General features: G+C 42.3%; 1 protein-coding gene across 2 annotated transcripts in view; it reads left to right on the top strand.

Moving 5' to 3' along the window:
• The window catches only part of LOC117401207 (VWFA and cache domain-containing protein 1-like), a 54,018-nt gene extending 40,581 nt beyond the window's left edge, over positions 1-13,437 (top strand). For both annotated transcript variants that reach the window (XM_059031505.1, XM_034001730.3), the window contains exons 12-28: positions 212-335; positions 1,450-1,567; positions 2,310-2,478; positions 2,700-2,842; positions 3,354-3,535; positions 3,851-3,961; positions 4,314-4,436; positions 5,363-5,462; positions 5,639-5,755; positions 6,162-6,322; positions 6,750-6,836; positions 7,068-7,184; positions 7,398-7,549; positions 8,664-8,825; positions 9,306-9,383; positions 9,661-9,762; positions 11,137-13,437. In XM_059031505.1, the coding sequence (XP_058887488.1) occupies positions 212-335; positions 1,450-1,567; positions 2,310-2,478; positions 2,700-2,842; positions 3,354-3,535; positions 3,851-3,961; positions 4,314-4,436; positions 5,363-5,462; positions 5,639-5,755; positions 6,162-6,322; positions 6,750-6,836; positions 7,068-7,184; positions 7,398-7,549; positions 8,664-8,825; positions 9,306-9,383; positions 9,661-9,762; positions 11,137-11,378 (2,288 nt within the window). In that variant the 3' untranslated portion in view covers positions 11,379-13,437. The remainder of the gene's footprint in view (positions 1-211; positions 336-1,449; positions 1,568-2,309; positions 2,479-2,699; positions 2,843-3,353; positions 3,536-3,850; positions 3,962-4,313; positions 4,437-5,362; positions 5,463-5,638; positions 5,756-6,161; positions 6,323-6,749; positions 6,837-7,067; positions 7,185-7,397; positions 7,550-8,663; positions 8,826-9,305; positions 9,384-9,660; positions 9,763-11,136) is intronic.
• The last annotated feature ends 300 nt before the right edge of the window (positions 13,438-13,737 follow it).

Consider the following 13,737-nt stretch of genomic DNA (forward strand, 5'->3'; position numbering starts at 1 on the left):
ACTTGTTTTGTAGACTTTTTGAAAATGCCAAAACTGAACTGTATGCATCTGAATTCATCAAAGAAAAAAAAAAAGGGCAACTGTGGTGGGGGCAGCTGTGGACACATTCCTGAGACTTCCCTGGTGCAGGGCTGGGGGTTTGGGTTCACTAACCTCCTGCAAGGCTGGATGGAGACTAGACCACCCTGACTGCTGTTTCCTGTTTTTCCAGGTTACACACTCATGCACCCCTCTCTCTCAAGACCTTACCTGCTGAGCGAGCCACCGCTCCACACTGACATCGCCCACTATGAGAACATACCTGGCTTTGAGCTGGTGAGGCAAAACATTCTCAGGTGAGGAAAAGACCAGCCCTGAAAGCTCCAAACAACAGAAGTGCTTCTGGCTGGGATTGCATGTGAAAACCAGACTGCAAGTGGTAGATCACACGTGCTGTGTGCTCAGGATGACCTCTAACTCTGTCATGCTCTGGCATTCAGACAGTTTCCGTGCTGCTGTGGAATGCTATTAGCTGACCTCGATTCAGGTTCAGAAAGCTAGTACAGGCTGCATAAACAGTCCATGCTTGCACTTGAACATGTTTGAAAAACAATTCCACAGTTCCTACATAAGAGGAAAAATGGCAACATGTTTTGCCGAGGTTTTTTTTTTTTTTTTTTTTGCAGTATAGCAAAGCAACAAGCTTGACACCTGATCAAACATATACAGCAACAAGCCAGCATAGTACAATTATACTGTTCTCAACCTGAGACTTTATAGGCTGCTACAGATAGTATAGGATAGGGAAGAAAATGAGTTTCTCCGAAAATAGGGTTTTCCTTGCAACCATTGGAGGGAGGTGTAAAGTCTGCTGGTGATGATTCATCAATAAGAAAATAAGATTGCTGGAGGGACCCAGGCTGAGTTCAAGGGTTCACAGCATATGCAGCTAGAGATTTGACTACACACAAGGCTCACAGCCATAACCATATGTAAGAATGTGTGGTGGTTTTTTTTTTTTTTTTTAAATTTTGCCCTGAATGTGATTAAGTTGACGTCTGTGCTCAGTGTGTTCAAGACACCCCCCCAACCCCCCCAAACCAGCCTGGATGACATCCAGAAACTAGCCTCAGTAATTGAAGAGTGGGGGTCAACAGCGCTGAACTGCTCTAGCATCTGGTTTACATGCTTGAGAATTAACTTCCCAGCAAAATTAATCAGCAACCCCACAGTGCTTTAGAGTACTGAACCACCATACGGGCCCCAGACATTTGATTTTAATTTATTGTTAAATCATTAAATACACAAGCAGAAGTGATCTAGAGCTTTTCCTAATGGCTTCAAGCTCCCTTTATGAAATTACCATTCTTGCATCTAATTGTTTCCATTCGAGGTTGATGGAAAAGACCTTGTTGGATTTGTACTGTAATAACTTTTTTTTTTTAATGATGTTGTGTTTTGTCAACACAGCCTCTCTCTAGGCAGCCAGGTCATTGCAGTCCCTGTGAACTCCTCTCTTTCCTGGCACATGAACAGACTGAGGGATGCCAGCCAGGAGGCTTACAACGTCAGCTACGCCTGGAAACTGGTGTGTAACCAAGAACATGATGCCAGCGGTATTGTGTGTAATTAAAATCATTGAAAGGCAAGCACCACAAGATCACAACAACACGAGTGGCTCATTATGATTTATTTGACAATAGTCTGTTGTGATATTCAGAAAGTATAGTGAAAAATAACACGCATACCACAGCAGGTACCAAAGGCATCTTTGCTTTGATCATGGTACTGAACACTAGCAAATGATGTAAACGCGAGAATATCCGCCTTCTGTTTAAATGGGGGTAAGCCGCCAAATTGCAGACACTGAACCGGCAATATTTTTGTGTGTAAATGGTGAATTTATTAAACGAAATGTGACATCAGTGCAGGCACGGACCCTGCGTTTTTTGTGGGAATATGGCTTAACTAATGCAACATGCCCTTTTGAATGGAATCATTTTTTCATTCGTTATTTGTCAGTGGGTGTTTTTTTGCTCTTAAGAATGACATACTTGATGCAAAACATTGAGTAGAGATTTGGTATACTCCTTAGTTGTGGGGGGGATATTGAAAATGGTAAAATAAATATAAAATGTAGAATTCTGATTTACAGCGTGACAAAGCATGTGCGTATAATCGAAACCTGAAGGTGTTGACTCCCTTGTTAATATTTTGACTCAGAATTCCATTTAACTCTGTTTCAGTGGGGAGGTGCACCCCATAGCTTGCATGATTCCTTCTGGTCTTAATCATATTTTGTATTATTTGGACCAATTTCTGTGTTCTAGATTCAAGACACATCCTTCATCCTGTGCATTGCCTACGTGCAACCTGAGATCCCAGTGAAGCACCTTAAGAACCTCAACACTGTGCCCAGCAGCAAGCTGCTGTACCACCGGCTGGACCTCCTGGGGCAGCCCAGCGCCTGCCTGCACTTCAAGCAGCTGGCAACTGTTGGTAAGAGCAAACTTAAGGGAGAGAAGTAATATGAAGCCAACCACTTGTCTATCACATTTGAAAGCTCTATGCAGGAGGATAAAGATTGACACTAAAGCCTACGCGTCGTTCACGGTACCGTGCCACCGGTGTTTAAATTCTCTGAAGCAAGTTCCTTGACCCCTTTTTCTTCACCTTTTTTTTTTCTTTTTTTTTTTTTTTTTCTTTTTTGTGCAACGCAGAGAGTCCAACAGTGATGCTGTCTGCAGGCAGCTTCTCCTCTCCATACGAGCACCTGAGCCAGCCAGAGACCAAACGCATGGTGGAACACTACACAGCCTACCTCAGCGACAACACACGCCTCATCGCCAACCCGGGGCTCAAAGTATGCAGCGCAGCTTTCACCATAGCTTTCCCCCGCTTCAAAACTAGCAATGGCCAAATAATGGAGGTTTCATTGCTGTAATCAATGTGGTGGCATATTTATTTTATTTAAACATCTATTTGCCAAAGTGTGTATAAATATGTAAGTGGTACTTCTAAGGATGTCAGTATTTGTAATGGAGCCTTATGTCAAGCCTCTACAGATAGCATCTGAATTGCACGTTTAGTTGTTTGTTAATAATTTGTTTTATGTTACAGTATTTAAATCATTAACTTTAGCTAGCTTCAGCTTTTTGCTTAAGTCTTTCGTAATTGTCTTGTGCGGTAAAAGATATAAACATGGGCCCAAACTGTACATCTGTTCAGTTTTCTTTCCTGGACCCAGGCAGGTCTGCAGTGTTGTAAGAGTTAAGGTGTTCTCAGGCCTGTCTTGAAGAAGCCCTGGCTGCAGCTTAGTGTTTTCTCATACATGTCTTAAAGGAACCCTGCTGTGTTTTCTTATTGTCTTCTAGTCTTCTGTCAGAAATGAAGTAATGGCTACCAGTCACGTAACTGACGAATGGATGACTCAAATGGAAATGAGTGGCCTGAACAGTTACATTGTGCGTCGTTACATAGCAACGCCCAATGGGGTGCTGAGGATTTACCCTGGCTCCCTCATGGATAAAGCATTCGATCCCACCAGAAGACAATGGTAGGGGTTTTAAGCTCCAAGTGTCTGCAAGCAGTCCTGTAGGATGATAGACTACAGTTAATAGACTCCAGAGCAGGTCATGAGGGTCATTATCATAAGAGTCAAAAATAGCACAGGGCGGTCATACTGTGTGTGTTTTTTGTGTTTTGTTTTTTAATTGGTTAAACACTTTACGACAGTATACATATTTTATGTATCTTTTATTAATGTGCGTTGAAATATGTTGATTTCAGACACTATATAATAAACACCCAAATTTTATTTTAAATAAATATATTTGCAAACAATGTTTTAATTTGTGTGCTTTCTTTCCAGGTACCTTCACGCCGTGGCCAATCCAGGCCTGATCACCTTCACTGGACCCTACCTGGATGTTGGGGGAGCTGGATACGTGGTCACTATCAGCCACACGATCCATGCCTCCAGGTAATAACAAGCAAGCATACATACAGAGTGTAGAAATACTTCCATAGAGAAAGGTTATAAATGAGGCACTTCAAACAAGAAGTCATCCCCTGTGAAAAAATCCTTAAAGTAGAAGAGCTTCCAAATGAAACAAAAGCAAGCCTCTGTTTTGGGTTTAAATGATACACACAAAGGTTGTTTCTGAGATGTGAAATAGCTCCCTGTCATGCTGTCAGACCACCATGAGCTGTCTCTGCTGATGGCCATTGTGTATTCTCTGTAGGCTCCGGTTTAACCAGCAGATTGGTCTAGCTCTTCTGAGCACATTACCTGGTGTGGGTGCTGCTATTAACTGCCTGCTTTCCCCCACAAGCTCCCAAATGGCCTCCGGTTACGCCGTGGCAGTGATGGGCATTGACTTCACCCTCAGATACTTCTACAAGGTCCTTCTGGACTTGCTGCCCGTCTGCAACCAGGACAGGGGCAACAAAATCAGGTAATCCCCCCTCCCCACACAGTGTGCTCAGTTTGGACTCTGTAAGACGGTTATTGTTAGTTCTGAAAGGACTTGCTTAACGATGCCCCACTGAGGCTCTTAAAGACTATCTAAATGCAACTAAGCTGATTTTCTCATTTTGAAAATTCTCACATAGCCCCCTTTCTCAAGCTTCTGAAGTTGTAGTTCTTACAAAATTAATTGTAAGCAGTGTGATGTGGTCGTTATGGGTTGTTCCCAGCGTGTTTACATTCACTTCAGTCACATCTTATGAATGTTAAAGCACCCTTGTGGCCTCCAGAGCTCTCAGAATCATGTCTGAAGTACATCAGGTACACCTGAGTGTAACCATTAATCTGTCCCTCCTGAAACACTCGGTTCCTAGCAGAGGTAAGAAATACCCCACTTGTTCTGAGGAGTCTTAGCCAGGGTAAACTCTTAGAGCAGTGTTGCAAGGGGACGGTTGGCTCAGCCAGAAGGAGTAGGATTAAAATGCAATCTGATGGTATTATACCTGTCATTTACTTCATACTCGCTTTATATTTTAGTCCTTGAGCTTTGACGTTTCAAATGTGTTTTCTACAAAAATACACCAATAAACCAAGTACAGTGAAGCTACTGTGTTCTGACCAAAGAATCAGGGCTAAGCTCCATTCCTTCAAAGGACCTGGAATTGGAATTTGATATTTTAGAGACACAATAATTGTTGTGGTTTGTTCAACTGCTTTAATTTGAAGCCAGTTGAATTGAATAGCAGTGACTTCAATTTAAGTAATGTGTTGCCACTGTGCAAGAAGTTTGTTTGAACAGAATTCTGCTAATTGCAGTTTTGCTCAGTGATGTGTTGGAGTTGATTAAAAAGGGAGTGGGAATTGGAGTCCTGTGTTTTGGGGAGGGTTCCTCCTAACCAGTGCTTCCTGTTTCAGGTGTTTCATAATGGAAGACAGGGGTTACCTGGTAGCGCACCCGACTCTCATTGACCCCAAAGGCCATGCACCTGTGGAGCAGCAGCACATCACACACAAGGTAAGACCTCGTTGTAAAAAAGCCACACGTGCAGCAGCACATCACACACAAGGTAAGACCTTGTTGTAATAAAGCCACACACGTTCTTCCAGCAGTGTGGGCTGAGCCTGGTTAGGACAGGGCTGTTTCCCCTCAAGCAGGGCATGCGGTAAAGATTTCTAACTTTGATATTGCAGGAGCCTTTGGTAGCGAATGATATCCTCAACCATCCCAACTTTGTGAAGAAAAACCTGTGCAATAGCTTCGGTGACAGAACAGTGCAGCGTTTCTACAAGTTCAACACCAGCATTATTGTAAGTGTGTGCGCTCAGGGATATGTTGCGGGCACAATGTGTCTTTTTTTAAATATTTCGCTGTTGTCTAAATGTGTTTTTCATGCAGGTATGAATGTTTGTTTGTTTGTTCGTGTGCAGAGCGAAGGGTTGGTGTACATTAAATCCTAGAATAAAAATCAACTTGGCTGAGCAAGTCTAGCTTGTCCTTTAGCCCCATCTAGCGGTTCAAATAAGAACTACCATGACTCATGTTTCCTTTTTTTTTGTCAAAATGAACAAGCTACACCCTCAGATACTTCCTTCTACAAGGTCCTTCTGGACTTGCTGCCCATCTGCAACCAGGACAGGGGCAACAAAATTAAGACCGTAGTCCCTGCCAGCAACACTATCTTGTAGCTGATTTGAACTCTTGTGCTTCCTGCAGGGTGACCTGACGAATCTGGTGCATGGAAGCCACTGTTCCAAATACCGTCTGACCCGGATCCCAGGCACCAACGCCTTTGCAGGGATTGTGAACGAAACGTGTGATTCCCTGGCTTTCTGTGCCTGCAGCATGGTGGACAGGCTCTGCCTCAACTGTCACAGGTGAGGAAACAATCTCTAACCCTTTCATGCATGAAATGTTTTTGTCCATTTTGTTCCATTGCTTAATGGGGGGAATAGTGTCCTCATATGAGGTCATCATGCATTTGTGTCTTCCATAGGTCCCCATATAAAAACTAGGAGAGGGTTTCTTTTGTAGCCATCCCCAAATGAGGTCACCATGCATGAAAGGGTTCAAAGTGGTTAGTTTGCTATAGCACATTTGAGCATCCTTTTGTCGACAAATTTGTCTAGGAGGTCAGCGCTAATTTTAAACAATTTCTAAATGTTCAGATTGATTTGATTACTGCTTGTGGTGTTTAGAATTCCATGGAAATGTATCAGTTGCTCAAAATGTAGTAGTTGGGTCTAAAATGAGCTGTATACAAAAACGAAACTGATATTCCATGTGTGTCTCCTCTTATTGCAGGATGGAGCAGAATGAGTGTGAATGCCCCTGTGAGTGCCCTCTAGAGGTCAATGAATGCACTGGCAGTCTTACCAACGCAGAGAACCGGTAAGGACGTGAACCTTAAGATATGAAGTGTGACTTGTGGTTAATGGCTGTGATAGCCATGCTGTACATAACTGTGCTTGTTTCGAGCTCATAGACCTGATAAGGGATGCATTTCTCCCATGGCAAAGGATTTTGCAGGTTGTCCTCAGAGTCTAACTCCAAGCCCTGAAAAGCCAACAAGCTTGGGTATATGTGATTTAAAGCCTGGTGTTTTTGTGTCCGTTGCCACAGGAACCCCAGCTGTGAAGTTCACCAGGACCCCTTATCTCTGACACTGATTGACCCCAGTCTGCAGGACACACTGCCGCAGTGCATCAATACCAGGTGTAACCAGAGGTTCACCAGCGGGTAATTCTATTTCTTTACTATCCTCATATTGTTTTTGTGGGCAGGTGGAAAGAAGCCACTATCACAGCTACCCTTTCACACACCCTTTACACACTAGCCCCACCAGGACTGGGCTGATGCACAGTGTTCCCAGTTTACTGCATACTACCAATTCCAGTCTAGGACTGGTAAATGAAACAGAGCTCAATGACCATTCCCTCTGTGTTGTTGCAGCGATTGCTTTGGGGTGCTGGACTGTGAATGGTGTGTGGTGGACAGCGATGGGAAGACTCACCTCCACAAGCCCTACTGCGCTCTTCAGAAGGAGTGCTTCGGGGGCATTGTGGGAGCCAGGAGTCCCTATGTGGATGACATGGGCATTTTAAGTAAGTTATTCATACAATCCTTTTAAAGAAAAGGTATTGCATTAATGTTGTCAGCATGTTGGCGGAAATAGATTTGATGTGACAGTTGTTTTTGTGAAAAAGAGGCCCTTTTCGTGAGAGATTCTGTATCTGTGGGTGCCTATGTCTAGTCTACGTCATTGGAAAGTCATGTCCTTTTTATCACAAGCAAAAGTCAGCAATGTTCCCTTCCTTCAGCAGAGTAAGCAGTATTCCTAGCACAGCAAAGCAAGCGCTCCCTTTTGTGGTCACCTCTGCACATTCTTTACTACCAATTCTTTTAACAGCATAAACGATAGTGTGAATAGTAGACTCTTTAAGCGATGGTGCGAATGGTAGGCGCTTTTAAATTCGGTATTAAGCTCTCTAATCTGCTGGATGTGGTAGATGTAAGAACAAGGAAGCCCATGTGATATGCTTGTATAAAATAAACTGGGTTATTCCCATGGCAACGTGTAAAAATAAAAAAATTTTTAAAAAAAAAGTCAATACCTAGCCAAGGATGATGAAAGCTGAATTGGAGAGGACATCCTAATCTTAAGTGTGTAAAATTACCACACACACAAAAACTACCAGGAAGACATCTGCCCTGCTCCGTTCCTGCTGATCTCGTATTAAGGCAAAGTAACTCGCTTTCAACACTGCGTTCTTTTATAACATATGCCTGTGGTACGGGATAAAGTGACAGACTTTATGACTGCCTTGCAATCAGGCTGACGGCACCCGCTTCGGAGGACAGCGTGTGTTCATCTTCGCCCCTCCCGAGTCAGCGCAGGGGTGGTAGCGGTGAGCTGAGCCTAAAAAAATAATTGGGCATTTCAAATTGGGGAGAAAATAATAATAAAAAAAAAAAAATTGGCAACGACTAAATTATTATTATTATTTTTTTTTTTAAAGTCCCGTTTGACTTTATTCCTTGCCCATGTGACATGCTGTAATTGGAACCTCTCGCACACGCCAGGTCAAATACATGCAAAGTCACATTCCTACTAATGGGGCCATTAAGAGGTCCCTGACACTTCACCCTAGACTGACTCAGTGAGATGCTGTAACTCGCAGAACTAACGGATTCCTCCTCCTCCTCCTCCTCCTCCAGGTGATGAAGTGATCACACTGAACATGATTAAAAGCGCCCCGGTGGGGCCTGTGGCGGGGGGGATCATGGGCTGTATCATGGTGCTGGTTCTGGCAGTGTACGCTTACAGACACCAGATACACAGGAGGAGTCACCAGCACATGTCCCCGCTTGCAGCGCAGGGTAAGGAGCAGCTGTTTTGTCAGTGTTTCAGCGTGTTTTTCGAGTGTGTTTGTTTGGGGGTGGAGTGCAGACTCTGGCACACTGCTGTTGTGTATTGAGGCACTGCCCTGGCAATTAACTCAAGTCTAGTCTAATGTGTGACCTTTTAAAACGTGGTGTTCCACTTTTAAGTTAATGGGTTGATAAATTAGGATTATTAAACTGCACCAATGAGATTAAGGAATTATCTAAGGTAACAAGCTTTTCCATTAACAATTTAAGGCAAAGGCATTACTCCCCTTGTCGAGTTGTCAAAATTGAGTTCAGTGGAATTGCTATCACAAACACCAAAGGAGCTGAGTAAAAGGCATCATAAATACCAGCAGCCAATGCAGCTTTTCCTTGTATTTATTTTTCTAAATCGCAGCATATGCACTCTGAGTATACATACTTAATTAGCAACACCGTCTGAAAAGCTTTGTCATTTCTCTTTGCCTACAGAAATGTCTGTGCGAATGTCAAACTTGGATAATGAGCGGGATGAGAGGGACGAAGACAGCCATGAAGACAGAGGCATTAGTAAGTGTTTCACAAACAGATTTCTTTTTTTCAAGCGTTCTGATGCCTGTAAGATGGCTCTTCTCATCCGTGAACAATTAGCGCTGCTTCTTACAGCTGTGAAATGACTGTTTGCTTTAGGAGAGCTGCTAATAAGCTAAGTGGAGCCTTGGCTCACTGCACAGGGGATGGGGTGCCACTGCAGATTTAGCTTGTGCTTAAAGTCATCTGTAAAAAGAGTGAACAGGACATCCACGGTGAGACCGTGTTGTAACAACGTGGCTTTGTTTTTGAACAGTGAGTAACACGCGGTTCATCGCCGCGGTGATCGAGAGACGCAGCCACAGTCCAGAGAGGAGAAGACGCTACTGGGGGAGGTCAGGGACCGAGAGCGATCACGGTAAGAGCCCGCTGCTCCCGTGCTGGTTTGTTCTTTCAGGTCCAGCAGCCTGTGAAGGACTCCAGAGTGTCGTGGCCTGAACCACACCTGGGGTCAATTCTAATTCTAAGTCTAATTGCAATTACAGCAGGGTTATTTGCTGAAATTAGAGTTGCAATGCTGTTTTGTTGAACGACAATTAGTAACAATGGTGCTGCAGTAATTATAAGAAATACACTAAACTCCACACATTAACATGTGTGCTCTGTTTATTCTAAATATCCAAGCAAGAATCAGAGCTACAAATACAGAAACATATTATATAGCTTGTATTTATTTTTTTCAAACAAATGGGGTCACCAAAAGTGGTTGAAAATACAAGAATACTGATCGAATGACAAATGTGTGAATTGTAAATGTAATTAATTACGAATTGCACAATTACAAGTGTAATTGACCCCAGGTCTTGGCTGAACAGTAAACGCTGTCCAGATCGGTGCTTCCCACAGCGCATAGGGTTCATAATGTCTGGGGTATCGCTTTAGCATTTAGATTATTTTTAGGGCCCAACTTCTATCCTTGCACTTTCAAATGCAGCATTTCTAATCTCTCTGACCTCGTTTTACAGTAAATCAGTAAATTTTTATTATAATAGTATCAAGTTCTATCCAGCTTAGTCAAATCAAATGGAAAAGGTGGGTATTGCTAGGTAAGCAGAATTGTACTTGTTTTCAGTATACCGGAGAACTCTGATGATAAATGCCACAAGGTATTGAACTGGTTGCTTTGAAGTCAAAAGTTTAAGTCAGTACTTTTGTTTAGTTTCTTCTTACATTTAAGATATTGTTGTATCAAGTCAGAACTTTTACAACCAACAAAGGGTTAAATGTAGTATGCCATATGTAATGGTTGTGATTGGAAAAAAGACATGAATCTGCCATTTTCTTGATTCCTCTGAGAAGCAAAAAGAGTTGCAGAGAGAACACTTGAAGAAAAAAATAAAGGAAAAAAAACATTAAGAATGAAAAACAAAACTGTTTACAAGAAGTGGGATTCCCCTTTAGCGAAACTGTAGCGTGTCTGGCTTTAGTGCAGAGGGTCAGCGGTTCAAATTCAGACCGCGGTGAATGTAAAAATAAAATATAATAAGTAAATAAAGCGTTACACTATCAAGCGTTAACTATCTGTGATTCACTTCAGGTTTGCCAATGTGATGTTGATCAGTGAGTTCCAGTTCACAATGTGATGTTGATCAGTGAGTTCCAGTTCACAATGTGATGTTGATCAGTGAGTTCCAGTTCACAATGTGATGTTGATCAGTGAGTTCCAGTTCACAATGTGATGTTGATCAGTGAGTTCCAGTTCACAATGGTCCACTGTGTTTATCTCCTGCAGGCTACAGCACCATGAGCCCTCAGGAGGACAGCGAGAACCCGCCCTGCAATAACGACCCCCTGTCGGCCGGAGTGGACGTCGGGAATCACGACGAAGATCTGGACCTGGACACGCCTCCACAGACGGCCGCTTTGTTAAGCCACAAGTTCCACCCGTACCGACACCCCCACCACTACTCACTGCACCCCAGCCACCACCTGCAGGCAGCTGTCACCGTTCACACTGTGGACGCCGAGTGCTGAAGCGCCGCTCGCGTTGGCGTGACCTGACCTGGGGGAGCTGCTATTTAACGAGAGCCTGCTGTTGCCAGCCTGGATTAACCAGCGGACTTGGGAATTGTACACAGCCCTCCTGCAGCCAGACACTGAACTAACTGAGTGCGGGAGTGTTTGAGAGACTGCCTGCTATTCTGAAACTGGAACTCGAACACCCGAGCAGGTGCAGGTTTTGGAACATGGCAAATAATGGCAAATGGTGTTTACAAGTCTCGTGGAAAAGCAGAGCTACTGTGTGTGTGTGTGTGTGTGTGTGTGTGTGTATGTGTATATAAAAAGTGCAAACAATGCATATCAGATTTAAACAAAAAAAAATAAAGGAATATTTTTCTACTATTTATTTAACTGAAAAAAAAAGAAAATGAAATGCTTGTTGTAGATTGAGTTGGACTGAGATCTTTTACTCTTGAGAGGAGACGTGAAACCAACACATTGGAACAACCAGCATTACCTAACAAATGAAACCTTCACCACTTACTGCCCTCTTTGTTATGTAGTAAAGAAAATGTCATAGTTAAATGTACGGTACATTTTTAATAATATGTGTTGCTATGTATATGAGCTTTCAAAGACTGCAGAAAATAATATGATGTTTTGAGTGACATAAACTGTTAAATAGTACAGGACTGCACAATTGTTGATTTTAAAACCCTGTGATTTTACAGAATATTTTCTACATTTTAAAAGAAGAAATATTGCTGCTCCTTGACCTGGCTAAATCTCTTAACGTTTTGTTACAGGGAAAGCCAATATTCCTCTTAAGCTGATCCACGTATGGGTCAAATCAAGTAATTAGTACAACATACTCTCTTAATATCTTGATAGAAAGTAGAAGTGTATGATTTTGTATATAAGAAATGTAATTAATAGAATGGCAATATCAAACGTTTTTATATTTAAGCATTAACCCATGCACTGTCGGCAAGTGTACTGTGTAGACTTTTTACCTGGGAAACAGGAAAACTGAACTGTAGTTCACTGCTTCAGAGAACATAAATACTGTTTTTTTTAACAGTCGGTTATCCTGCATTTCGAGAAGATGGCTATTGAAAAAAAGAAAAGGGTTTGTGATTCAAGTCCTTTTGTATATACTTTTTTTTGGGGGGGGGGGGGAAAGAAAATACAAATCACATTCCATGTACACTGTATATGTATGTATTACTGGTCAACAGTCCATGCAGGAAGTTCATTTTACACCAGTGTATCCTGAATGTCAATTCTGTGTTATAAATGGCAAGTTAGAAATACAAATGATTGCATCTTAAATCCAAATGCCAGTACTTGTACTGAATCCAATTAAATACTACAGCAGTGTGTATACTGTACAGTGTTATCTGTATGAAGTAGACCTCCTTGTCGCTTGATCCAGGTGGAATTGATCTCTTTTAAGCTAGGTCAAATGATACCTGTGCGGTATTGATCTGTACCATTTCAGTATGTCAAATAGTCTGTTCATTTTAATTGTAAAGCTGAGGGAGCACGAAGCCACTTTGTGGCTTGGAACTTGGTTTCAGAGACTAGGTTTCAGGCCACTGCACGGCACACCAGGGGAGTCTAGGTCTCAAGCCACTGCTCCTAAAAAAAGTGGCCTTGTGTTTCCTCGGCTTAAGGTCTGTGGATTTCTCCCAGTCATCACAGCCCTGATGGGACACCATGGAAGAATTGCCTTGTATGGTTTGATCCACACTGTTTTTAGCTGCTGGTGATGCATTCACTGTCTGTGCTGGGATTATTATTATTATTTTTACTTTTATAACCACACAGACTTTTGTTTTACTTCCACACTGGGTTCTTTCTTTAAAGACAAAGACTTGGTTCTGCATGCCCTCGGTGTATTCTAATTTATTATTTGCAAACTGTACATAATTGTGTAACAGTACTGGTGATCTTGCATTAACCCATCATGGTTTAGAACCCATTGTGTTCTTGTAGTTAGTAGATCTACTGTGTTCAGTGTCCTTTTTACAATTTGCCTAAAACTGGAAGTCAGTGCAGTATATCAAATTAAATTCATTTTGGTTATAAATGGTTTGTGAATTTATTTATTTTTTTGAGAGTGAAATATAGCAGTGAGAGGGAACCCCTAATGAAACATTAAAAAAAAAAAAGAATCCTTTTTAATTGTTACATAAACACATGAACACATTTTATACCAGCAATTAGTTCCTGCCTGTGAGATCATGCACTGCAGGATATATATAGGAACAAATGAAAGTTATTGTTTGGTTAGTTTCGGAAGCGTATGTGAATGCTCCAAAGGAACGCCGTCCCTTTCAGAGTTTGTTTGAATCGAACCGAACCGAACCGAGTCCTGGCTTGTTTGTTT

This window comes from Acipenser ruthenus, chromosome 10 (genome assembly GCF_902713425.1).
Source record: "Acipenser ruthenus chromosome 10, fAciRut3.2 maternal haplotype, whole genome shotgun sequence".
Classification (NCBI taxonomy): domain Eukaryota; kingdom Metazoa; phylum Chordata; class Actinopteri; order Acipenseriformes; family Acipenseridae; genus Acipenser; species Acipenser ruthenus.